The sequence below is a fragment of the Oreochromis niloticus genome, linkage group LG19, assembly GCF_001858045.2.
Source record: "Oreochromis niloticus isolate F11D_XX linkage group LG19, O_niloticus_UMD_NMBU, whole genome shotgun sequence".
Taxonomy (NCBI): Eukaryota; Metazoa; Chordata; class Actinopteri; order Cichliformes; family Cichlidae; genus Oreochromis; species Oreochromis niloticus.
In genome coordinates, this window is record NC_031983.2 from 22,106,912 (window position 1) to 22,132,597 (window position 25,686).

The window sequence follows — 25,686 nt, forward strand, 5'->3', positions numbered from 1 at the left end:
GGAAAATGGACCATTTTAATTTATTACTGATGAGAACAAGCTGGTCAAATCCGAAGATGTCCATAGACTTTAAAATGGCTAAGCAACCTAAATTGTCTAAGACAGGTTCCTTGTTCAAGGTAATAATCCACAAGTGCCATGTTGTCTTTGTCCTCTTGAAGAAAATTTAAAAAAAAAACATTAAAAAATTTAAAAATTAAAAAAAAAAAAAAAGGGGGGGGTCGACTCCAGACATCCAGAAGAGTAGGAGAAGTTAAATACATTTAAAAAAAAAAACCAAAAAAAACAAAAAAAAAAACCACCACACAAACAAACTCAGTATACAAGTTTGTCTGTAAATGCAAAAGGAACAAAAAAAAACAAAAAAAAAAACCCAAACATATCTGGACAAGGTTTTCTTTTTTCTTCTTCCCGAGAAAGATCCTTTGAGAAAAACGTTGTCTCCGTTTAATCAGTATTTCCTTTGTGTTGGATGAACAGTCTATTTTATCATCATTCGAACACACATCCTTCAGGAGTCATTCACATTCTCTCTCTCGCTCACACACACAAACACCCAGTCTCTCACTTTCACTCAGACACACACACAAACTCTCGCTTACACATGCAATGTGGGTTCTCGATGAGGTGCTGCCACATCAAATCAGCCCCCTCCTCTTCTTGTAGTCTTCCAGGTTGAGCGACCTGCGGGGAGCGCCGTCCTTCACTGGCAACGCGTTAGAGCTCACAGACAGAGACTTCGCCTCTGCAGACGAAGAGCAAAATTACACAACTTCACTATATCACTGTGAAACACACTAGCATTCACCTTGTGCTCCAAGTAAGTAGAACATCTAGGCCGTACAGCTTCAACAGTACCAAAAAAGGGTCTCACCTGCATTGGGAACCTGTAGGTCAATCTTTACATCAAAGTCGTGAACTTTAAACAAGTCTTCCGAGAGGTCAGTGGTTGGCTTCGGGACATCTTTGTCTTTCTGGTTTGTTTGACCCTAAAAGAGAGAAAGTTAGATTTCTTCAGGATAAAGAGCTACAATTCAGGTTGGTGCTCATTTCCAGTCTAATCTTATTTTAATTAGATCTCAACGGAAAAAGAAATTATTTTCTGCTAAATTTTTGCCATATTCTAAAATAATAGTTTTGTTTTCATTATTTTAACTATGAAAGCTTATAAATCATGTATTCACCAAAAAAGAACTACAGTGCTGAACTCAGTTTATTCTTTCAAAAAGTTGAGTTTATCTCAAAATATCTTTGGCTCTGTCCATCAGTGTGTGCAAACTTTAACATCAATTTTGGCATCATTTCTACTTATCAGTATCTACATTATGAGCTATCAGGGAGGGTCCTGCTTACCAGTTTGTTCTTCTCTGGACTTGAATTGTCTGGTGTTGAACCAGAGCCATATTTCTGGTTTAGGTGAGCAAGAATAGCTGCGTGGACTGACGGATCTCTGGCCTGCCAAATGAAAAGAATCACAGTGACAGATCAGATCAACAGAAGTAGAAGTAGTGGTAGTTTAGGGGCATTTTCGACTGCTGTTATGCTGTATGCACATAATTAAGCATGTCTTCAGTCTTATTTATAGCAGTTCAGTAATTTAAACTGTCAATTTCATTATTCAGGTATTGTGTTTGTGAAAATGAGGCATGTGTTATTTCAGTGTGTTTAAACAAGTACAAATATCCAATCTGATAAATTTATTATAGAACACTTACATTAGACACCATGGTGGGTTTGCACTGTCTTCGTGTGAAAGGATCCATTTGTTGGTTTTTGGCATTTTGTCCTTCAGCCTGTTGGAAAATAATTAATAATATACAAATAAATAAACTAAATATTAGTATGTAGAAACCTGCACCATGAAGGGATGTATAATCATGAAAGCTGCATTAAAATTCATAGGTATGTTGTTTTTACTACACATGCAATAGGACGTGATGGTTTTAAGCCTCTGCAGGTCATCTTGGACATACAGGTGCTAAGGTTAGTATAAAACTCTTAGGCTGGGAGTTGGCTGAAGTGAACCACAGTGATACTGAACATGGTCACAGTAAAGCAGCACCAGATTAAGAAAACACCTGACATGAGGAAGCACTTTGAGGAAGATTATAAATGTACCATTTTTGATAAAATGCTGCAAAAACAGACTTTATAGAGATGAAACTCTTCTTTTATATTCCCGATGCTTGCATCATTGAAGGTTTTCCTATCCATAGATCTATTCATATGGTGTTATGCTGTCAATATTTTAGCATAAAGTTATGAATTCCTAGTTTCTTCAATCAATTCTATTTAAATAGCAGCACATTTGATTGGTAGCGACTTAGTCTCTTAATGCTTATGGAAGCAGTAAGGGTGTGTTTTTTCCAAAACACAATGGCTTAATTTTTGATAAATAATTACATTATGTAATATATCTTTCTTTTTTAACTCATCTGAGGTTGTGATGGCTGTATATGGTGCTGCTGAAGAAGGTGAACACTTACCACAAGAGCTTTTTCAGATTCAACAATGTTCCAGCTTCTGTTCCTCTGATTAATGTAACTGGGTGACAAAAGAACAGTTTAAGATCATTACAGAGTAATGATAAAGGGGCTACCAACAAAACACAATTTAGCTGTTTTTCTGTAGTTAATAACTTTATTTAAAGAAACCAGTGTTTTAAACTGTGTATTTTAATTCAGTAACTTTGGATATCTGTTTTATTTAACACAGTAAAATGTTATAAGTGTAGACTGTGTACCTAATAGCAGAGATGTTCTTGGTCCTCTGTCTGTCGAGGGCTTCTGCCCTTTCCTCAAGCTCATTCAGTTCATCCTGGATCACTTTCACTCGTTCACCATCTCCACTTTCCTCTGCCATGGCCTTCAAACCAAAAAACCAACAAGAAATGAAAAGGTAAGCCTGATGAGCCTTTGTCTCTCATCAAAGTTCAGTTCAATGACATTTGCTGTCAGTGTCCATGTTTTGTTGGTTCAGAGTTACAGGTTAGCAGGGTGACATTTAAAGGGCTATGATAATTCCACCTTCTCTGGGAGTCTTTACCTCTCTGGGGTTCCAGGGTATAATTGGCTGTTTTTGACTACTTTTGATTTGACCTCTATATATCAACTTTAAAAACTGTTTATCTTGCCTATCAGCACAACCTCACATATCTGAATTTTGAGTGATTTTTTTCATTTTGGCATACCGTATTATCACAATTGATCTAAATTTAGACAAAAAATAAAAAAAACAACAACCATAAAATCTGAGTAGAAAAGTTATATTTCTTACTATAAAAACCACAAACTAATGAATCGTTTTCATAACTTGAAATGCAAATAGAAATTGTACATTTTTAAAAAATTATGCACAAGTTTATAAAAAACACAAAGTAAAATGGTACCATTTACCTAAAAATGCAGCCACGGCCTCAGGCGTTTTTTATATAACCATTTAAAACTATTTACAAAACAATCAGGTGTGCTGCATCAAATAAGATGCCACACAAATACAAATTATTTATGCAAGTCCAAAAAATAGTTTCTGTCCACTATAAGACAGAGGAGAACAGCACAGGGATAAACCCTGCAGGTCTGACAGCAGGAGGTGTATCACTCCTTCTGTTTTCTAGCTGGAGACAGCGTTTGCACTGCAGTCTGCCTTTGGTGGCTTTTTGGAGAAACTGTCACATTCATCAGTATAACTGACACACAAATCAAAACAACGACTACACCACACACTAACTACACAATAACTATAGCCTCCAAACACACTAAACGTCACAAATCTCTCACATGTGAAGACTCGTTCTCTCTGTCTTTCAATTACTCGCTTTCTCTCCCCGGCATCACTCCTAAAATTTCCCCTCTTCCTAAACAACCAAATGCCATGTTGCCATATATTTTTTTGATTGGTCGACAACACGATTTAAAAACTGGTATATTGTTTGAAGTTTGGGCTTTCAACACAAGTTGAAATGAAGACTCTGGGTTGCTGCATCTTGTTGCTGTGTTGTCTTAAATGGGTCATGTGATTTTGACCCGCCGGCATGTCTGTCGACCCCAGAGGGTTAAAAAAAAAAATAAAATGCTGGTTCTCTTTTACCTTATCTTTGAGTAACTGCGTTTTCTTCATGGCGTAATTTGGTGGTGCTTTCCGGAATCTGTCCTTTTCTTTTACAATCTGCAGAGAGTTTAGACAAAACAGTTTTATGTCCACTCATAATTAATGACATCAGAAAAAAAGAATGAAAACCTAGTAAAAAAAAGAAAAAGAAAAAAGGACTTACATCCTCAATGTCTTTATCATTGAACTTGTAGTTGAGAGCTTCTTTGATGGATTGCTCCTTCTTGGTGATTTCATCCAGAGTTGGTACTTGCATTCCAGCAGCAATCATCTGAGAAAAATCAATGAAACACATTTCATCATCACTTTATTGATTATATATTTATTTTATTTTTTATTATAAAATAAAATAAATAATAAATATATTTTATTTATTTTATATATTTTGTTCAAATATTCTCCTTTTGTTAAAAATCACCTACCGCCTCTTTCCACTTCATGAATTCACTTTCTGTGAACTCTTGATTTGATACAAACTCAAGCCTGAAAACCCGTGTGTCACCACCATGCCTGTAGATGATTTACAACATTAAGAGCTGTGTTTTTGGAAACCAGGTAAAAAAGAAAAAAACAAATATGCACCATAAACTAAATGATCCATGTGTCCATGACAGTATGCTTACCTTAACTGTAATCCCTTGTTTGTTCGTGTTGACCCAAGCTGGTAAACCTTTGCCGTCTCTACTACATCAACAATTTCAGCAACCTTTCAACAACAAGGGAACAAGAAACTCAAACATAAGTAAAAATACTTCCTAAATAAATAAATCCTACATCTTTTCTACCACCAATATATTATCGTAACAACAATATGAGCTCACCCTATAAACTGGTTTACTGCTGCTGTTCCCGATTCCTATCCTTACAAAGCAGCCAGTCACAGTCTTAGCAAAGAAGGGCATGTGGCACCAGCGCTCCAGCTTGTGTCTGGACAGGCGGATCCTGTTGAGTTCATCTGGCAGGGAAACGGGCTGCGACTTTGGTGGAGTCTCCTCTTTTCTGGTAGCAGAACACAGTTTAAAATGTTACTCAGAATCAAGAGAAAAAGCATCAAACTTGTCCATTGATCTTCTTGTGATGGAACTCTGGTGAATGCACTGGTTGATACACTTACTCGTCTTCATCGTAAGATGATGAACGGGAACTCCGGTCGCTTTTGACAGATGACTTGTCATCATCCTCCTCTTCTTCTTCCTCATCGTCAGAGTAAACCTCGCTCGTCTTCAGCGGCTGACGCTTAGCCAGCAACTCCGCTGTAAAGAGATGAAACGTCAGCGTTTGAAAGACAATCAGATTGGCACAACAACCTGTCACAAAGGAGTAAAAAGCATGCCAACCTGTTTTGTTTTTCTTCTTCTCACGTTCAGCCTTTAGTTCTTCCATAGCCTGGGATTTTTTGTCAAGTTTTTCATCACGCTTGGATCGTCTCTCCTTGTTGTGTGACATGACCTAGAGAGCATGTAGAGGTTAGAATTAGAAACATGATAAAGACAAGGTGTAATGCCACCCCTTCTCATACCAGGCAGAAATGAGGAGTAAAAGAGGCATCAGATTTCACTTAAATTACTGAGTGAAATTAAAAGTTCAGTTTAAGCTCTTATTTAGGCTTTAGGCACTTGAATTAGACACCCCAAAATACTATAGAAGAGTAATTTGTACTATATACAGATGGTTACTATATACAGTTACTATAGGCACTAAAAGACACACTGATACACACTGTCGTATAGTATGTCTGATATTGTTTTAGATGTATGTGAAACTGGACTCACCACTTGTGTATCTTGAACTTGAGATGCCTTCCTTTTTTCTTGCTCTTCTTCCTGCTTTTTCTTCTTCTCCTCCTTCTCCTTCTTCTTTGCCGTCTTTAGTTTCTTCTTGATTTCAAACCTTTGAAAACGAGCAGAATCTTGAGTGAATAAACGGTGATCTCACGTGATAAGTTAAAAATGACATGTTTTTTCATTGTATGGCAAGTTTGTTGAAGTAAAATAAGAGTACTCTAGTGTATTTTAATGAATAAATATCTTGTAGGATTTTTTAACAACTTAGTTATTTATGCCAAGTACAACTTTTTTTAACGATTTTTATTCCCCACTCACCGTCTCTTTAGCACCTCTCTTTTCTCAATTCTGTTGAACAGCTCTTGTTCTCTCTCCTTTTCTGTCATCTGCTCAAGTCGAGCTCTGTCCTCAGCGTCACCCATCAAGTCATCATCATAACCGTCCCTGAACACCTCGTCCTCAGAGGAGTCTGAGTCCGAGCTGGAGGACGAACTGTTGCTCTCTGAATCAGACACCTCGCCTAAAATAATTTCAAGGAACCAGAGACCAGAGAGGAAAAAAAGGCTGTTTTCAAATCAATTACAACACAAAAAGTTAGAGATGTCATCAGAAAGATTTTAATTCTAGTATATCTGACTTTTCTTTACAAAATGTGTCAAAAACAGCTTTTATGAGCAGAATTTGGTAGGGAAGCTTTTAACCATGAAACAGTTATAAATCTTTTTAACATTGCCAATGTAATTAGGTCCCAAAAAAGTAAATAGGCTCTCCCCCCTCAGTTTAGACCGTTTCATGTCAAGCATCCACTATATCAGTGGATTACCAAAACTGAATTGGATTTGTGAACAACCACAAATTCCCAGGATAATTTTTTTCAGGTTTTTCTTAATTGTGTCAGCCAGTTCACACCAGGACAATGTGACAAAAATAAACAGCAGCTTAGATGCTTTGCTGTGAGGCACCTGGGATAAACAGGATGAGTGAATGAGTCATGTAATCCTAACATCTTAAAAAAAAAAAACTGTGGATGCAGCACTGTAGTGATGTATAATCTACAGTTCATAATATGTCTGGATGTCCCGCTCTACACTTCATGGCAACATGTTTTAAACATGAGAACGCATACAAGTCCGTTTTGCTCATCAGTTTAGTAGCCTTGAAATGCTACTAAACTGCTATGGACAGATGTGTGACTTAATTTTTTTAAAAAAAAGAAGAAATAAGTCTTCAAAGAAGCCTTATTTGAGAGCAGGGAAAATCTTTTTCCAATGTGAACACTGAATTAAGAAACCTACCTTCCTCCGGTGCAGAGCTTTCAGCTGAGCTGTCCCCATCTGAGCTACCAGACGCTGTCGCTTTATTAACCTTCTTCTTTGTAGCGTTCTTCTTTTCAGACCCTTTGCCCTGCTTAACCTTCTTTTTGCCTTTGGTGCCACCGACAGTCCACTGGATAATAGGAATGAAAATTTAACTTTTGATTATGTAATTGACAGTGAGTTCAGGTCTAGTCTCTTGTGCCTCATATGTGTCAAACTGTAAGGTCTTTTAGAGTAAATACTAATATTGCTATACCTCGTCATCACTGTCAGATGTCTCAGAGTCTGTGGAAGCTGCTGGTTTGCCAACAGGTTCTTCCTGCTCACCCGAATCAACCCTTTTCCTCTTCGCCAAAGACAGCAGCTCCTGCAAGTGACAAAACAGTGATGTGGTTTAGAAAGGTTCACCTATAGTGAGGGAAATAATTATTTGATGCCCTACTGAATAGGGCTGTTCGATATAACGATATATATCGGATGAAGATATAAAAACATCTATCGTTTCATTTTACGCTATCGTTTGTTTCGTGGTGTCGCAAAATAAACTGTTTACGGCAATATTTTTTCATCGTTTTGATGGTCACTGTAGTGGCTATATTAATTTCTTAAAGTTCTCTCTTTCTCTTATATTTAATATAACCACACTACAGACGGACAAGCGCCTGTTTTTATGTGTTGTGGTTAGCAACAACGACGGTAACACCATTGCGTGTCCGTTTGTTTATGTTCCACATAAGCCTTTCACAATAAAGCTCAAGATCCTGTTGGGACTTTTCAAAATAAACTGAATCACGTGAAAGATGCAGAGTATTTACGGATGAGAAGTAAAAAAGAGCCGCCAGGTATTAAAAAATAAACCTTAGACTCAAACGTTAGAACAGGCTTTTCCCCGCAGCACGCCATGTAATAAATACAAAGAAAACGCGGCCGTTACAACTTATGTCTAAAAATGTATAGTTTCATGCATCGGTTAAAATACTCGTCTCCAGCTACATAACGCGCAGCTAGAAACACTTCCCGCAAGTCGAGCTGCCCGAGATTCACAGAATTTACAGAAAATGTTACATTTTTGTGATTTATATCGTTATCGGGACGATAGAATTCTTATATCGGGATATGAGATTTTGGTCATATCGCACAGCCCTACTACTGAATTTGTAAGCTCACTTACAAAGAACTGCATACTCTGTAATGTAGTTTCATTTTAATGAAGAGACAGAATATCAATCAAAACATCCAGAAATAACACATTACATAAATGTTATAAATGTCACTGAGTGAAATTAGTACTCGTTTAGTACTCGCCCAGCCAGAATTAAGGCTCCCACAGATTAGTACACCTGTCCACAAAATCAATTCCTTTCATTTTGACCTCACCACCACCATACGTGAGACCAAAGAGCTGTCAAGAGACGTCAGACACAAGATTGTACACCTGCACAAGGCTTGAATGGACTACAAGACCATCATCAAGAAGCTTAGCAAGAAGGTGACAACTGTTGTTGCAATTACTTAGAAATGGAAGAAATATAAAGAGACCATCAGTATTCCTTGGTCTGGAGCTCCATACAAGATTTTGCCTCATAGGGTGAGGATGATGATCATGAAAAAGGTGGTGGCATTAGATTAAAACTCCATGGGAGGAGCTGGTTAATGATCTGAAGACAGATGGGACTGCAGTCACTAGAACACCATTGGTAACAAATTACACATAATGGACTGAAACCTTTCAGTGTCCGCAAGGTCCCCCTGCTCAAGAAGGCACATATACATGCCTGTCTTATGTTTGCCACTGAACATCTAAAATGATTCACAGAAGATTTGCAGAGAACGTGCTGTGGTCAGACGAAACCAAAAATCAAGCTCTCTGTCATCAACTCAATCTGGCATGCTTGGAGTAAGACAAATGCCAAGTATGATCCAAAAAACACCTTGCCCACAGTCAAGCACGGAGGTGGAAACATTACGCTTTGTGGCTGTTTTTCTGCCAAGGGTAAAGAACATAATTGAAGAGTCATGTACCAGAAGATTTTCTGGTACCTAATATTAGTATTATAATACCTAATATCTGGTACCTAATATTAGTAATATTAGTATTACCAGAAGATTTTTCTGGTACATGAAGACTTTCTGATAAGAGACCCTTTCCCTCAGCCAGAACACTCCAGAGAGGTCGTGGATGGGTTTTCCAGCATGAATGGCCCAAAGCATACTACCAAGGCATCAGGAGTGTCTAAAAAAGCAGCAGATTAAGATAATGCAGTGGCCTAGCCAGTCTGAAAAGTGTGAAGGGAGCTGAAGCTTTGAGTTGCCAAGGAGCAGCCAAGAAAATTAAAGAACTTCTTTATAAGTGGGCAAACATACAAATTTAGCAGAGGGGTCAAAAAAAAATTATTTACCCATACTGCAGTACAAATGGACAGAATTTCTCAAGCCACTTCTCTGTAATTCATATAGTGGGACATGATCAGCAGAAGTAGAACCTTTAAATGTAATGATTAAACCCAACAAAAGCTTATTTTCCTTATTATTTAGCTTCAATCTGTTTCCCAGAAGTAAAATTACATGTGCCTTGTATTTCTCAAAACACATTCCAATGCTAGTTTGATGATTAACTTGCCTCAACTACATTTATGTAATGTTGTTATTCAAGACAACTGCTCGAACAGGACCTGATAACACACAAAAAGAAAGTGAACCTACATACTCCATTACTACAAAATGCAGAAAAAGAACAACAAAACTATGCTCTCTCTCTTTCTCTCACACACACTTGAGAGCTTTCATTAAATACAATTTCTTTCCCTGTGACTTACCGGTAATATAATGCAGGGAGGATCATGTCGGGACACTGATCAAAGATGGTTTCTCTCGTGAAGTTTACAACAGCAGCCATTTGGTTTATTCAAGGCTACAGACTATATAGAGCAGCAAGAATGTAAAGCTTGACAAAAGTGCTATATTCTCACATGGATGAAGCAAGACATTATACGGTATTTGTACTAAAGAGCAAGCAGTCTGAAGAGCATTTGCAATTCAGCTTAGAAAAACAATTGCTTTTTCACATACAGCTCCTGCAGTTTATGTCAACAAAGATTCACAGCCACAGAAATGATAGGTCGAACAGTCTTGCGTTTCACGCATGCGCAGTACTGGAACGTAAGTATTTTCGGCCGTTTCAATGTGGACGCACAACTCTGTGAAAACGACTGAAAACGATAGTTTGGACGCGGAGCGTTTTCAGACGAAAACGCAGTTTTCAAATCTATCCGGGCTAGTGTGGACATAGCCTCAGTTATACTACTATAGGTCCTCCAAAACACTGAGGTCATCTCTTTAGCTTATCATGCATTTATTCACCATTGCTGCATATCATTAACAAGTTCTCTCAGTCTTGCAGTTTCTACTTTTTACCTGTACCCAAAGAAATCCATGTACATCTGCAGTTATTGTCCTCACCAATTTGGCCAAACACATATCCATGAACTCCGAGTCTGCTTTTGTTTGAGGTCTCTTCTTGTTACAAGGGAGCTTTCCTCACCACTGTTTTGAAACGTTTGCTTTGGGGCTAATTTGAGGGTTCATCTCTATGTTAAAAGATCTATAAATTCAACTTGTAAAAGTCAAAAACCTTAACTTAAAGTTAGCTAAATTAAATTTTGCAATGAGCAGTTTCCAATTTTGGAAACTGCTGGCTCTTCAAATGAAAACTCCAATTCAATCTTTGGGAGACTCAGACCAAGTTTCTTCAGCAGCAATTATAGTCATTGTGAATGAGTTGAGTGCTTAGGGTCCATGGTGAAACTGTTAATATCCACACTGAAGTGCTCAGAAAAGGTGTTCCAGGAACCAATCTCAAAATAGCATCGCAGGAAGGAAGAAGTGGCGCAGACTGGACATGAGAAGAACGACGCCTTGGCTACAAAATAAGGTTGGTGAATTACAGGCTTATTAAATTGCCTTCTCCTACACGTTCTGGCTGTCATCACATTGTGCCACAAATTCACACACGTCTTACACATCTATTTTCTAATGCAATTACAAAACAAATTCAGTTATTTAGACCATCAGGGTAATATTGAGAAATACCAACAACACTACCATGCTGTAGACATGAATTGACGCATGCTGCTCAGATTAATGTCAGGCTTAAACAGCAGCAGAGTTGTCGTCTTTCTCCAAAACTGTGTAAACAGGCATGCATGACAATGGGTAACTATGGTTACAGAGTGACGCTGGGAAGCTCATGATTCCCAAGAAAAGATCTTAAATTATTATGCATATGCAAAATCAAGAATGAACCTCAATGCTCAATGCTAGTAATATGGATATATACTTTGTGGTATATATATACTATATACTGACTGCATTTTTTTTTTTTTTTTTTTTAAAGAAAGGCAGGCTAACACACCTGATTGCAACCTTTACAGTGTCTGATATTTCACTATAAAGACTAATTAACAACTTTAAAAAGTTGCTGTTTTCAACTGAAAATCCAAAAGATTTCTGGATTGGTTTAACCACCCAAAGTTTCAAGATCCTAGCAATGCCTCTGGTAACATTTAACACCTCATTCCTCCAATCTTCTTCTTTCACCTGCTTTCTTTAAGGTTCACCACAGTGGATCATCTGCCTTGAACTCACACTATCCCTAGAATACATGCATCTACTCCTTTACTACATCCATGAACCTCCTCTGTGGTTTCTCTTTGTCACCTGCCTCACAGATCTATATTCAACACCTTTTCTCCAATATATCCACTATCCCTCATCTGCATATTTTCAAACCATCTCTGTCTCCAAACTGCTCAATCTGAATTGTCCCTTTGATGTACTACTTTTTTTTTTCTTATCTTGGCATTTTCTGATCACTCCCAGTGAAAATCTCTGCACCAAAGTCCCCCTAACATTCATCTCTACCAACTCCACCCTGCCTGCACTCTCTTCTACACTCATTTTGTTTTGGATGGTTGACATCAGGTATTTAAACGCATGTATCTTCACTACCTCTACTCCTTGCAGCTTTGGTTACACCCATTTAACTCTCGTTCACAAACGTATTCTGCTTTGGTTCTACTGACTTTTATTCCTCATCTCTCCAGACTCGCTTCCATCTCCCAGCTCTCAATACAGATCACTATGTCATCTGCAAACATCAGTCTATTGAGACTCCTGCCTGATCTCACCTGTCAACCTGTCTATCAACACTGAGAAGAAAAAGGGGCTCAGAACAGATCTCCAATGTAATCCCACTCCCACCTTAACCCCTTTCTCCTACCACATACCTCACCACTGTCTCTGCACCAGCAACAACCTCACCTGACTTCCCTCCTGTAAGCACATCAGTTCCTCTCTTGGCACCCTATCACGTGCTTTCTCTAAATCCACAAAGACCGTGCAACTACAGAAGATAACTATATTAATCCGCACTTAACAATCGGTCAAAAAACACGCACGATCAAACCTACTGACCGTTTGAGCAACCGAAGAAGCTGGTCTTATTGACCCAGTCTGATCTTCTGTGGTCACCGTTTCTGTTTTCTCTGGGAAAGGGTCAATTACACGTGAGTTTAAAGGTGATGTGAACAGCGTTGCCAGCTCTTCAGACTGACATGTTTCTCTGCCAGGAGCAGTTTGACAACAACACCACCGAAATAGAACTTCGGCTCATGACGTCATACAGGAGATAATGTTCTGTCTAAAGCAAACGCGACTCCAGAACGGTTTCACTTTGTCAAAAAAAACAAACAAATCCCATTCCAGTTTAGTCTGAACGCTAAATCACCAATTATCCAACAGAGCACGACTGCAGTCACGCAGCTTACGGCTCGAAACCAGTCAAAGGCCCACGGCGCGGCATTTTCATGGCTACATAATACTGCATGATTGCAAGCGTTGGGTACCTTTCATAACTTAACGAGCTGGCTCTGTACAAACTCAAACACTTTCCATTTTATCCAGTACCATACGGAAACTCGTAAACGCTTAGCAGAAACCAAGCTCCATGTTAAGATTTGAGTGTTTTATCACAAAGGAAACAACGGTTGTAAATAAAATAGGCCCACTCAGCGCAATCAGCTAGCACACATTAGCTTCAGCCTCAAACTGTTGTCAACTTCAGAATCCACCGGTGGGGAAAAACGGTAAAAATAACACCTACCTGATCTAAGTTATCGTCACTAGCGCTGTCTTCCGAGTCAGAGTCAATAACGACTCGACCTTTCCGCTTCTTTACATTCACCATGATTAGCTGCAGAGCTAACCCACTTGCTACCACTGTGTCGTCTAATGTAATGCTGTCTACGATAGCCGTCGCTGCTACCTGACTAGCTCTGGAGTCAATCACACAAAGGCGGAACTGCGCATGCGCGCCAGTATAAACAGCTTGATTGACGCAAAGTGTTTAAGTGACATATAAAAGCATTTTTTGTTCTTGATCCCTCTACACTAAATAAGGAAATTCAACTAAAGAACATACTACAGAAACGGAATCGGTGGATATAAGAACATATACAGTTAGCAGAGAGAGGGAACCATATATGAGTACAGGAGTCAGGACAGTAATCTTTGATGCACGGAAGCTGTGTTCAGTGATTACCTTGTGGCTCCAGTGACATTTCTGGTCGAAGGTTTGCTGAAGGAATTTCAATTGTTTTGGGTTACCTGTTTATACTGGGACAACTTTGGGCTAGCATACACCAGCAGTCTGTATTTTTTTTCTTCCCCATATTAGAGATATGTATCATAGTGTATGATAAAACCTAACCCGAACAAGCCCTGATGTATCTACCAGACATTTGCTGCTCCATCGTAGTCAACGTAAGTGTAAACAGTTTACACTGTGTTAAGTTATTAACTGTAATTTAAAATTACTTCATGTAATTTTTTCCGGTTTCAGTAATTCCAGTATGGTTAAGCTTTTATTGATTAATTTGTGTGTTTAGACAAATATCATTCGAAGAAAATGTATCTGACAGTCATTCAAAACCAATAGCACACAATCCGTTTTAATTCTAAGGACTTGGAGGTAAAAGTGTTTATTCACCAACTGTTTAGACAGGGAAAAGAAATCATGACCTCTCCAGAAACTACTTGGAGTCAAGTGATTGAATTAAGAAATGAGAGTGGGAGTGTGGTTATAGAGATGCCCTTCCTTAATCTAGTAATTGTCTTGGTTTGAATTTCTGTCTTTTTTTTTTTTTTTTTTAGCATTGTAAAATCCTTCCAAGATAGATTGGACAGAAACTTCTTTACCATCTTTGCTAAAGTCATTTTTCATCAACATTGTGTTAACACACATCTGAATGCACCAGACCAGTAAACTGCGAAAAACTTCTGCTCAGTTTGGAAATGGACGTGAAGAAAACCCAGGAATACATAACTGAAACAAGAAGCTTTTCATTTTTCTTCATAACTATAGTTGTATGAAGTGGGACAGTTTAAATGTCCTCTATTGAATAATTATACAAAACTATATACATATTGTTTAAAGTGTGTCAGGCCATTATTTTCTTTTTGAGAAACATATTCCTGGTTATATTCATTTTGACTGTGTTACTCTGTGTTATGTATGTCAGCAGTGAAACCTGCAGATCAGCGTTGAAATGTCCCTGCTGAGGATCACACACCTCCCTTCTGGGAGGCTGCTGAGCGCCATCCTCCACCACCAGAGGCTTCTCCCCTCCATCATTCCTCTCACTGTGCCAAAAAGGGCTGTGATCCAGGGTGAATACAAACGGCCCGGCCAGCCCAGAAAGGCCAAGTTTCCCTGGAAAAAGATTAACTTTAACTTCTCAAAAGGTTTGGAGGGAATAAAGAAGCATTTCACACTCCTGAAAAAGGAGTTTACTGACCGCTGGGTTGGCCCTGAGGGTAAACCGATTGTTGAGCACATGCTGGAGCAGAACAGAGCTGTATGGGAGTTCAGAGGTCCAGAGAGCCTGGGGGAGTGGACGGTGTCCTCTGATCGTGAGATTGGAGGCCATAGTGAAGCTTACCTGAAGCTTGGAAGGAACAATAATACCTGTTTTCTGTATGGGACACTGAGCTCTACTCCCCCACGAGATGGAGAAACACGCTACAGTGGATACTGCACTATGCGCTCAAAACAGCCTCTGGTTAGTGTTCATTGCTGAATTCCTTGTTTTTGTAGGATGCAGAAGGGTCCTCCCACATTACAGTTTATGTAAATGCTAATTCCCAAGTCTTTTGTCTCTCCTAGGCTTCCTTTGATAGAAAAAAACACCATGATTGGAGCAGTTTTAACACTCTGCATTTACGTGTACGTGGTGATGGTCGCCCATGGATGATTAACATCTCAGCAGAAACATACTTCTCTCACCAGAAGGATGACATATACTGTTATTTCCTATATACCAGAGGAGGGCCCTACTGGCAGGATGTTAAGGTGAAGTTTATTAAAAAAAAATTATGTAACAAATCTTTATAGGTCTGTCTGAGAGGCATGATAGTATCAAATATGTTGATCAGCCTGAAAATGTTCTTCTGCAGATTCCTTTCTCCAAGTTCTTCCTTACACATCGAGGGAGGATACAAGATGACCAGCATCCTGTCTGGCTGGACAAGGTAGTGCAAAGAAACATTCCTCACAAAGTGATGATAAAACTGATGTATCATTACCTGAATCCCTTTTTAGCTTGTGGCCTTCATTGTTTTTTTGTATTTGTATTTACAGGTTAACACCATTGGGTTTACTTTGGGAGACAAAGCTGATGGCCCATTCCAGCTTGAAATTGATTTCATTGGTGTCTGTAAAGATTATGCACACACAGAGGAGTTTGCCTACGAAGCATACAAGAGGAACCCAGAAGTCTAAGAACTGTTAATGCTGCAATCAGACTGTTGGGACAAATTTGAACTTATATTGACACCATTTCTGTAATGTCATTACAGAATTCAAACTATTAATATTTAATGACTCATGCAGATTGTTTATTATTAAATGATGTATTAAATACCACAGGAGAACAAATAAAAAAAGAGACAAGCTCTTGGGTTAATAACTCTTTTATATGAATGCCTCAATTCTAGCAAAAGTAATAAAGCAAATGAAATTTTTAATTACAAGCTTCAAAATGCAGCAAAACAGGAAAGACTTCAATCACATCAAAATATTATTTTAAAAAAGGGATTAGAGTTGGAGGTAACTGTTTAAAAGAAATGCACAATTTGAACCTCAAAGACGCTAGAAAGTATATTTAAGCTTCTACTACTTTTCTACAAGGGGCTACAAGATGCTGCTGAAACTGAAGCTGCAGACAATGAAATATTTACACTTCAACAGGCTGTACAAACGGCCACGAGCAGGCGCAATATTTTTATGCCATGACAAGGCCTCTTCTTGCCCCAAGGATACTTTCTTTCTTCTGCTTCCGATCTTGTACTTGCTTTGCTCTGCGGCCCTCCCTAAAATAGGATTAAAGACATTCAGAGATGTTGCATGAGCAAACTGCAATGGGAGAATTTTCAGTGTTAATTAAGGACCTACCTTGACTGGACTTTGTGCTGTTTGTAAGCTTCCTGATGTGGATTTGAGATAGACTGGTTCATGGCCATGTTTTCTTTGACATCTCCAAATGGCTTCAGTTTACCTATGTATAAAATAAAAGACTCAATGCTACATCTCATCCATTCAAATAGTGTTTCACACGAACAGGGAAAATGAGAACATTTTTATACCTTTATGAGGCTTGTAGGTGAGGGGACGTGACAGACTCGCCTTCAGATCAAAGCTGGGTTTCTTGTTTGTGCCAGGCGTTGTTGAAGTGCTTGTGTTGCCAGTGAAAACAAATGGTCCTTGCAGAGTGGGGGGGGGGGGGGGGGGGGGGGAAATATCATCATCTACGATGTTTAGAGACATATACTTCAGATATCATTCAAAGGGTTGAAAGGTCAAAGTACCTGGAGTTTTTGTGGCCGAGAAAGATGCAGTTTTGACACTGCTGGGCTTTAATCCGTTGGCGGTCTGTTTCTGAGGGGTGCTGGAAGCCACGCAAGGTGACATGCGTGCAGGTGTCTTCACCAGTGACCTTTTATATTCATTGTCATGAGTAGCTTCTGAGAACCTGTATGTAGACAGTTCTCATTAAAGCATTACATTGAATACAAAACTTAAGTTTCAATGTTTTCACTTTGCAATACCACTTAAAGTTTATTTTTGCAGTTCCACTCTTGAATTCAGGTTAATCCTTTAGAATGACCCATTATTTCACCAGTGTTTGTAAACAGAGACTGCATGGCTAAGTCACAAGTTTTGTACACCTGTGTGAATGTGATTGATAACTAATGAGAAGATTAAAAGACTGTGTGGCTCAGTACTTTTGTTCATTTAAAAGGCATATTAGATCCCCTAGAAATTCATTAGATTTGTTGTATCAAAAGGCCAGAGGACAAAACGGTGACTCACCGAACATTGATCCTGCGAGTGGAAAGAACAGAAGGCCTGAAGGAGACGACCTCCTTTGCAAGAGGTTTTTTGGTGGCTGAAAGCAAAGTGTGCCTGCGGTTTCCTCCACCTGGTGTCTTGTTCACTGGGGCAGGGCTGAACATTGAAGCACGAGTTGGATTTGCCCTCTGTGGGATTATATACACATGTGCCATTAGTGTGCTTTAGAAGTAATTGATATATACATTAAATGTGGGTGACGAGTAGATGGTGATGCTTACCACTTGAGCTTTGCCATCAACTTGCAGCAGCTCAGTTTTGTCTGAAAGACTCTACAGGTAAAAAATAAAATAAAGTTCAAGTAAAAGTTAGACTTAATTTTTCCTGAATAAAAATAAGCCAAGATGATTTGGCACCTTTAGTTCCTTGACTGAATTTCTGTACGTCTCCATCTGTTTCGTCTTCCGCTGAACATAGGAATCAATGGACTCCATCTTGTTGAAATGAGCCTCATGAAGTTTTTTGAAATCTAGATAAACAAATAAAATTTATAACATTATTCAAAGATTTTGAAGTGTGTGTGTGTGTGTGTGTGTGTGTGTGGGGGTGGCACCAGTACTGTAAGTATTGTTTTGTAGTTTTTTAAAATCGATTAAGGTTTTATTTACTAAAGCAAAATAGATGTGCATCATCAACAGGAAAATGTACAGATTTCTCTGAAATTCTGAAATAAAGTAAGACAGGCTCTGCTGTACATAGCAGAGACTCCTATAAAACTTTTGCTGAATCAGGCACAAAAAGAACAATATCATGGTTAACTTAAATAAAATACTTTGTTGAAAGGGAGACAAAAAAAGGAAAGAAAAAAAAAAAAAACTTACTGGGGGTAACAGGCTTCAACAAAGGCTTACTCTTCTGCTGGAGACGAGGAATTCTACCAGCTTTTGCCCCTTTTGGTGCCTTTTCTGGACACAGACATTTAAATTTAAAATTTGTGCGAAAGTCAATGATCTTAAAATCCAATGAAGAGAACTTAAGTGTGTATCAGCTTTTATCAACTATTACTAACCTGTTTCAGCAGTCACTGGTGCTTCATCCTTAATGGCAGGCTGTAGCTGCTGCTCCTCACGGTTAGGAGTCTGGATCTTTTTAGGAGGCTCATTTTTTTCTTTATCGATTGTAGACGACACCTTTCTCTTCTTACCACCCCTGGCATTGCAGGGTGCAGTAGATGCATCAACTTCAGTGTCACCCTTAAAAAGAAAAATAATCATAAAAGGTTTTAGACCTCCAGAATGCAAAGAACTTAAACAGCTGCAAAGCAACCCTATACACAGGGATATAGAGTGCTTCAGATGTATTTATGTTGAATACAGTGTAATGTATAATACCTTTGCAGCAACTGGAGGCATCTTGGCATCGCTTTTAGTCAGTGTGGCAGTAACAGAGATTTTTCTCTTGGTACCCTGTCCTTTACCTCGACGTGTGTTCACAAACCCAGTAGTGCTGGAAACTTCCTCCTTGCAAGATGAATCCAGGACAACCTCAGGTTTCGCCTGAGCTTCATCATTAATACCTTGCCCCTGGAACAGTCATAAACGCATTAGCGCTGTCCACACGAGATGCTGACAACAAAGCCGATACATTACAGAACAGCAGTAAGTTACCTGCTCCTTCGGCTCTTTGTTCTTTTCTTCTTGATAATGCTGCTTTATTGCCTTCAGAAGTTTGTCGGCCTAATGTTGCCGGAAAAAACCGGGAAAAAAAAATGCATTTGAGTGTAGTTTGCACAACACACGTTGACGTTAGAGAACAGCCAGCTACCGTTAGCGAATACAAGGTAAGTCTACCAAACCTCGCTAGAAGCTAATTTTAAAAAAGTAAAGCTCCCTTACCTTCATGTTCGCCTTGAGTCCCAGCTCCTTAGCGAGACTTCGCAATTCTGCATATTTCATGGAGTCCAAATCCATGTCGGTGTGACAGTTTATTTCGCCTTTTTTTTTAAAAAAAATTCGCGCACACGTCCGTCTTTCTCCTCACCACAAACAGCGTCGGTTAAAACTAGCCTCCGATTCAAAACACAGGAGCGCGACACATTTGATTGGCTCTTCACTCTAACCGGATGTGCCTCACAGCCAATCAGAACAACCGTGCATTTTTCGGCATTTTTTTTTTATATCCCCCATGGTTATTTTTTCTTTCTAAAACCGTATTTTTATTAGAAATTTCATACATTTAAAATAATTTAATCAGCCACACTTCTTTGTTAAACTTGTAGAAAAGTGTTATTTGGTAGCTTGTACATTTCTTTGTAGGGGCGTGGTTACGCTGAGGGCGTGCTTTCCTCTGTTGTTCAAATTCGCGAGGAGGGCAAGTTGCTGGCTAGGCACCGTGAAACATGGAATTTAACGACAGCTTTTTAATTAAACACACCGACGACCTAAAGCTGCCAGCCACAGGAACAGTGCACAGACAGCAGATGACTCTCCACTGTCACCAGTGCAACGCCGTCCTGGCGGACTCCACAGGCGTCTGTGGGGAGATGAAAAGCATGGACTCTCTTATGTGCATAAGTAAGCACACTTCATTTCTAAACACTTGTTCGCTGAGGCATTGGGTTTATGTTAAATGTAGTATCAGTTTACAGTGCTTTTAACTAAACTCATAGTAGATGGATTTTGACTTGTTTTTATGGCGACTGTTTACACCACATGACCTAAAATTTTGGAGTAAGATAAGCAATGAGATGATAAATACATTATTCAATAGCAATATGGTAGTATGCCTGGTGGTAGATGCCTCTCCTGTAGCTGCAAAGCTCAATCGGTCTTTTAGAGAGACTGCCTATTCAGCGCAGTGGTGGTCAGGATTATTAGTGATGGAAAAGTTTCATCACAATATCCTCAAAGTTTCCAATTTACAGCCAGTTACAGAGTCAGCCTTCATAATCAGTTTATTCAGTCTTCTCCCCCAGCAGACCCCAGTAGAGTTCAGCCTGCTGTTGATGTGGACACCCAGGTACCTGTACTCCACCACCTCAAAAGGAACCTTCTGAAGTAGATCACATTCCCTCTGGTCTTATTCATATTCAGAAGCAGATGAATCCTCCCAGGCCATGCCACAAAATCATCCATTAGTGCTCTCTACTCCCCATTCTGCCTCTAAAATCAAACCGTTGCATACTGATCAGAGTATTTCTGTAGGTGCCTAAACCCAGAGCTAAACTCTTCAGTGTCTTAGGTGTGCAAGGTGAACAACAAGGGAGATTGCAGAGTCCCCTGCAGAGCTCCTGAACTGAACATCACCAAACAGACAGAGTACTTCCCCAGTCTCATATGCTGTGGACTGTTTGTCAGTGGATGTGTTTCCTGACATTTCCTGTAGATTCTCTCTCAGTAGCAGCAGATGGATTGTGTTGAATGCACTTGCGAAATCAAAGAAGGTAATCCTCACTGTGCAGCCATTACTGTCTAGATGGCAGTAAGCTCCCTGCAGGATGTAGGTGATTGCTTCCACATTTGGTCTGTGTGCAAACTGCTGAGGGTCAAGAGGTGATTTCGCCTGTGGTCTCAGCTGGGCAAATGTTTAGTATCTACAGTACCTTTGTCACATGCCGTGAGGTCAGCTGTTTGATAATCGTTAAGCTCTGGCGGTGTTGACTTCTTTGGTACTACTTGGGCCAGCGCACTTGCTCTGGTGTAGTTTCTTCTGCCGTCTGTTTGGGAGTGGAGGGGATGGAATAGCCTGCCTGTAGTCCTGTCCTCAACGCCATCGAACACTTGTGGGATCAACTGGGACGTGCTGTTCGTGCCAGAGTGACAAAAACAACCACATTTGCTCCCTAATGCTCTTTTAATGTCTGTTTTTTCAGGGATACTATACTTAAACTCCACTGATGATTTTCAAAAGTTTTATGCCAATATATTATTAAATGGTTTTCTACCTGTTTTTCTTTAGGAGTAACCAACGATGTAGTCATTAGTGACAAGATGGAGTCAGGACATAAAGGGGAAATGACTAATTGGTGAGTAGGGTAAAGCTGCAGCGTTTATTGACCTTGTAGAGGGAATTTGTTTTGTACCACAAAGCATTGACATAAGCACAGCTTAGACTTTAGTGGTATAGATAAAATACTGGAGGAATCACAGTCATCCACAGGTTGTTAATGAATGTCTTGGTCACTCCCAGCATCTACAGCTCTTTAAAATGCCGTGGCTGCCGCTGTGCTCTGGGGAAAGTCATTCACTCAGCACCCTCACGTTTGGCTCTGATTCGGTCCATCTTTCTCCTCTACAAAGCAAACATCAACTGGTAAGCCCTCCGGCTTCTACTAACCACACAACCATATTGACTACTTGTGTACATGTTTTTCTGGGGAGGGTAGAATAAACATGTGGCTTATGAGCTTTGTTCACTTATTGTTGTGAGCTCAGGTCAGAGATGAAACAAACCCTGTATATGTTGTATACTTGATGAGTAGGTTTAAATATTCACTTTATAAATAAGTGGGTGGTAATTATATTTTTCGATCTTTAATGGAAACAGTTTCATTGAAGTTATTTTTTTGCATCCCTCAATCTTCAAGAACTTGCTTAATTCTCTCTGCAGTTACATCCTCAACAGCAGCTCCCTGGTGAAGGCATCCACACTCACATTTGATCAGAAGCCACTCAGAGAAAGCATGAATGAGGTGGGACACTGAAATAATAGTATCATGTCTGAGCAAAAGAACCAATTTTAATTTTTTTCATTGGGTTATATTGTGGTTCATTAGTGCTCACACTCACTTCACAATAGAAGAGATTGGTGCATAAAGCAATCCAGTCAGGAATGAAATAAATTATAATTCCCTCTGCTGAGCAAATAAATGTGTTACTTGCTTTCCATTGCAGGTGAGACAACAGTTTGAAGCACAGCTGGAACAGATGTCACGCATTAAGAACAGACTGGTAGACAGAAGTGTTACCAGTAATATGGTCAACTAGTGTACACAGGACACCCAGCTTGACCTGGGATTAGGGAAAATGTGTTCTTCAGTCTGCTGCGTACTGTATATGGTTTTTGGTGATGGTGGCATTTATGCGCCTCCATATGCTTGTAAAGAAAATTATATCACTAATAATGGATTCTAGCTGAAATGTGTTTGTTCCATTGGAAAATAAAGGGAAGATCAGAGAACGCTAATATGTCAGATTGTTTGTAAACAATGGATGCAGCTCTAACATTCAAGAGTGTGAATACTTAAACCTGCCTCAAACCTGCATTCTTTAGAAGGACCAGCAGAGGGCGCCTCCTCATTGAAAAATCAATTCTTAAGGTAAAGATGGAAAAACCCTCCCGCTTCTTTGATCTGCCACTTTCCTGTTGAGTTTATGGCCTCGGTCACTATTTTTAAGTCTTACTGAATACGGCATGATTGTTTTATTTTGTAAATTATGGCCCCACTTAGGCTATAAGGATACAAAACAAAACTGTATGCTTTATGATTGGCTAGTTGCTACTGTGTGACCATGAAGTGTCCTTGGTTAATCAGTCAGATTCACCCCTCCCTTCTGATGTGTTGTTTGCTGACCAGAATGCTTCAGAACTGGACCTCACTGTGCCAACATCCAACTTTTATATACAGTCTATGTTGACAGCTACTAAGTGAAATTACTTTTTATTATTCACTTTCTTAATTGTTGCAGGTTAAATCAGGGCATTGTTATGAAAGATAAATGCCATTCCACCTGCAGATATTAACAATTGTTACAGATGATGGCAACAGTTGTTGACACAGCTTCTCAGATCCCTTCTCTGCTGCTGATAATGCCATGAAAGCAGTGTGGCATTTGGTCTGGTGACTTGTCAACTTTTGAGATGTATGGTCAATGTTCAGAGTCACCCTCAGTTCAGTTCAATTAAAATGTCAAAGTAATCTTGATTTACTGTAGTTTGTTTGTAATGGATAGCATACACTCAGTGGCCACTTTTTTAAGTACATCTTGCCAGTACAGTTTTTGCCTTCAGATCTACACTAATTCTTCATGGCACAGATTCAACAAGATGTTTGAAACATTTCTCAGGGATATTGTCCATTTAGAGATGATAGCATCACACAGTTGCTGCTATCCATGTTGTAAATGACCTGTTTCACCACCTTCTGAAGGTGCTGTATTGGATTGAGATCTGGTGACTGTGGAGGCCATTTGAGGCCACCACTACCAGTCTGAACCTTTGATTATGAAAGTGAGATGGATCCATACTTGCATACTGTTTATGCCAAATTCTGACCCTATCATCCTCTTGCTCTCGTAACCTTCTGTTGTCCAGTTTTTGTAGCCTGAGTTTCCCGTTCTTAGCTTTGCCTTAATGTTCTTATGCTTGCATAATAACAATAAGACAATCCTGTCCCCGTTCTGATGCTCGGTTCGAACTTCAGCAGATCATCTCAACCACAAATACAGCCCTCAATGCTTTGAACTGCTGCCATGTGATTGTCTGCTTAGATAGTTCCATTAAAAAGTAAATAATAAAGTGGCCAGTGAGTGTATATCTCGTGTATTTGCTGTAAATGCTATTTTGTTAATAAAGTTAGAGCCTAATTCTTCCCATGATTTTAGGATCAGCAGTTCAGTGAGAGCAAAGGTAGTTTTGTCCCTGCTTACAATCTTCTCACCAAGCTAGAATTAGGTTCAAATCTTCCTTCAGTAATAATTTTCTGGTGTATAACCAGCCTCAGAGTGGTATTAAGGACAACAAACCTTTGGTTTGTTGGTTCGTGTTATATGGCACGAACCCTTGGTTCTTGTTATATGGCATTCAAACTGTAGTCGACACCCATCAATTTAATTGGCACCATGCTGCATTTTATTGCTGAACTTCTGATACAGATTCTTTTTTTCTTTTTTTTTAAAGTTAATACAAAACCAGACAAGAGGCTCACACATAACAAGCATGCCCATTTCCTCCCTCTGGAGTGCATAGTTTCTACACAGTCCACGTCCTGTGTGGAAAAGTTGATCAACAAAGTGATGTCGTTAATCTTACCTAAGCTCTTGATACATTTTTTTCCTTTTTTAATGGGAACAAAGGTTGATTTGTTTTTCAGCTGCACTGTGGCTACACTGTCAGGTCATATTTGACACAATGGAGAGCTACTCCGTTCTTTACTGTAACAAACTAGCGGGTAGTCTGTAAAACTGTTGAAGCTTTTTCAACGTGCTCGCCGTTGTGTCAAACAAGTCCTCACAGAACATCCAAAATGAACATTTCAATTTCCTAATTACACTCGTTCACATTACAAAGTTGGATTATTGCATGCAATACAAATCATTCATTATTCTGCTAAGACATGCATATTTTTTAAACCCATATATTAATGTTGCTAGATGTCTACTTGCTTATAAATTGTTGATTACAAATTCCAAGAAAGAGCATTACAGGGTTGTTAGAACAAAGTATCCAAGACAGGGTGGAGATGATGACGGTGCAAGTCAGTACATAGAGAAAGTGCTTTTCAAACAAGTGTCAAGTTCGCTCAGTGAGTCCTTTGCAGCCACAGATCTACTTCATTGTTTATTTCTAAATAAGAAGTGGGCTTTGAATGGATGTAAAAATGCTACGATTGAAGTTTAAAGCATCTCTCGTGTACTAATGTAATAACATGATGCTACAGCTGCTCTAGAATACACTTTGTTCTGCAGAAAATATCCTAAGCTTTCAGTGATAAATCCCTAACTCCCTAAAGAAAGAAGTGTCTAATTGACTGCGTGAGCAAATAAAATAAAAATGGGTGGAGATAACCCTTTCCACGTGATGCTACAGAAACCTTTAAACATTTTCACCCGGGCACTAAACTCATGCATTATTGTAGGTTATTGCTTCTAAAACTCTAATCAAATACAATTTTATGGATTAAAATATAACGCTTTGAATCCCATAACTATGAGGTAATATGTACAAAGTGATGTCACTGTGAGATCATTATTCTAGGATTAAAAGTCAATGTCGGATCCTTACCAATCAGATCCAAGTCTAGGATTAAATTGAAACTCATTCCTAATAGAACATTTCTTCATCATTGTCACAC

The 25,686-nt window shown here is 39.1% G+C and overlaps 4 protein-coding genes across 7 annotated transcripts; 2 read left to right on the forward strand and 2 right to left on the reverse strand.

Moving 5' to 3' along the window:
- Nucleotides 1–320: 320 nt before the first annotated feature.
- Nucleotides 321–13,553, reverse strand: rtf1 (RTF1 homolog, Paf1/RNA polymerase II complex component). Of its 2 annotated transcripts, XM_003445469.5 has the most exons (19): nt 13,371–13,553; nt 7,467–7,577; nt 7,190–7,340; nt 6,213–6,414; nt 5,883–6,000; nt 5,448–5,559; nt 5,225–5,363; nt 4,932–5,109; nt 4,734–4,816; nt 4,533–4,620; nt 4,274–4,381; nt 4,090–4,167; nt 2,744–2,865; nt 2,487–2,544; nt 1,716–1,793; nt 1,354–1,455; nt 875–989; nt 603–745; nt 321–423 (listed from the first exon to the last, which is right to left on the reverse strand). In XM_003445469.5, the coding sequence occupies exons 1-18, from the start codon at nt 13,452–13,454 to the stop codon at nt 639–641; spliced, it is 2,034 nt and encodes a 677-aa protein (XP_003445517.1). In that variant the 5' UTR covers nt 13,455–13,553; the 3' UTR covers nt 321–423; nt 603–638. The 2 variants fall into 2 exon arrangements, with proteins under 2 accessions (XP_003445517.1, XP_013126929.1); XM_013271475.3 differs by having other exon boundaries at nt 383–745.
- A 141-nt stretch (nt 13,554–13,694) lies between these two features.
- On the forward strand, nt 13,695–16,562 carry ndufaf1 (NADH:ubiquinone oxidoreductase complex assembly factor 1). Of its 3 annotated transcripts, XM_025900804.1 has the most exons (7): nt 13,695–13,839; nt 13,944–14,029; nt 14,420–14,632; nt 14,788–15,327; nt 15,432–15,617; nt 15,722–15,796; nt 15,906–16,562. In XM_025900804.1, the coding sequence occupies exons 4-7, from the start codon at nt 14,815–14,817 to the stop codon at nt 16,044–16,046; spliced, it is 915 nt and encodes a 304-aa protein (XP_025756589.1). In that variant the 5' UTR covers nt 13,695–13,839; nt 13,944–14,029; nt 14,420–14,632; nt 14,788–14,814; the 3' UTR covers nt 16,047–16,562. The 3 variants fall into 3 exon arrangements, with proteins under 3 accessions (XP_025756589.1, XP_005477516.1, XP_025756588.1); XM_005477459.4 differs by lacking the exon at nt 14,420–14,632; XM_025900803.1 differs by lacking the exon at nt 14,420–14,632 and having other exon boundaries at nt 14,791–15,327.
- Nucleotides 16,222–19,708, reverse strand: nusap1 (nucleolar and spindle associated protein 1). Its single transcript, XM_003445467.4, has 12 exons — nt 19,511–19,708; nt 19,283–19,351; nt 19,007–19,198; nt 18,685–18,868; nt 18,497–18,580; nt 18,032–18,144; nt 17,897–17,947; nt 17,637–17,803; nt 17,132–17,295; nt 16,910–17,026; nt 16,719–16,821; nt 16,222–16,636 (listed from the first exon to the last, which is right to left on the reverse strand). Exons 1-12 carry the CDS (start codon nt 19,583–19,585, stop codon nt 16,549–16,551), a joined length of 1,407 nt encoding a protein of 468 aa, XP_003445515.1. The 5' UTR covers nt 19,586–19,708; the 3' UTR covers nt 16,222–16,548.
- A 134-nt stretch (nt 19,709–19,842) lies between these two features.
- On the forward strand, nt 19,843–25,350 carry oip5 (opa interacting protein 5). Its single transcript, XM_003445466.5, has 5 exons — nt 19,843–20,188; nt 21,573–21,639; nt 21,804–21,926; nt 22,224–22,305; nt 22,508–25,350. The coding sequence occupies exons 1-5, from the start codon at nt 20,014–20,016 to the stop codon at nt 22,598–22,600; spliced, it is 540 nt and encodes a 179-aa protein (XP_003445514.1). The 5' UTR covers nt 19,843–20,013; the 3' UTR covers nt 22,601–25,350.
- The last annotated feature ends 336 nt before the right edge of the window (nt 25,351–25,686 follow it).

What these genes read in the sequence shown, in the direction of transcription:
- rtf1 (XM_003445469.5), bottom strand. Translation starts at nt 13,454, where the DNA reads ATGGTGAATGTAAAGAAGCGGAAAGGTCGAGTCGTTATTGACTCTGAC. An exon ending in AAGTTCAAGATACACAAGTG is followed by an intron (nt 5,560 to 5,882) that starts GTGAGTCCAGTT and finishes CATGCTCTCTAG; the next exon opens with GTCATGTCACACAACAAGGA. An exon ending in CGCAGTTACTCAAAGATAAG is followed by an intron (nt 2,866 to 4,089) that starts GTAAAAGAGAAC and finishes TTTGGTTTGAAG; the next exon opens with GCCATGGCAGAGGAAAGTGG.
- ndufaf1 (XM_025900804.1), top strand. Translation starts at nt 14,815, where the DNA reads ATGTCCCTGCTGAGGATCACACACCTCCCTTCTGGGAGGCTGCTGAGC. An exon ending in TGCGCTCAAAACAGCCTCTG is followed by an intron (nt 15,328 to 15,431) that starts GTTAGTGTTCAT and finishes TGTCTCTCCTAG; the next exon opens with GCTTCCTTTGATAGAAAAAA. An exon ending in ATCCTGTCTGGCTGGACAAG is followed by an intron (nt 15,797 to 15,905) that starts GTAGTGCAAAGA and finishes TTGTATTTACAG; the next exon opens with GTTAACACCATTGGGTTTAC.
- nusap1 (XM_003445467.4), bottom strand. Translation starts at nt 19,585, where the DNA reads ATGGATTTGGACTCCATGAAATATGCAGAATTGCGAAGTCTCGCTAAG. An exon ending in ACTCGCAGGATCAATGTTCG is followed by an intron (nt 17,296 to 17,636) that starts GTGAGTCACCGT and finishes GTCTACATACAG; the next exon opens with GTTCTCAGAAGCTACTCATG. An exon ending in CACCTACAAGCCTCATAAAG is followed by an intron (nt 16,822 to 16,909) that starts GTATAAAAATGT and finishes TTTTATACATAG; the next exon opens with GTAAACTGAAGCCATTTGGA.
- oip5 (XM_003445466.5), top strand. Translation starts at nt 20,014, where the DNA reads ATGGAATTTAACGACAGCTTTTTAATTAAACACACCGACGACCTAAAG. An exon ending in GGACTCTCTTATGTGCATAA is followed by an intron (nt 20,189 to 21,572) that starts GTAAGCACACTT and finishes GTTTTTCTTTAG; the next exon opens with GAGTAACCAACGATGTAGTC. An exon ending in AAAGGGGAAATGACTAATTG is followed by an intron (nt 21,640 to 21,803) that starts GTGAGTAGGGTA and finishes GGTCACTCCCAG; the next exon opens with CATCTACAGCTCTTTAAAAT.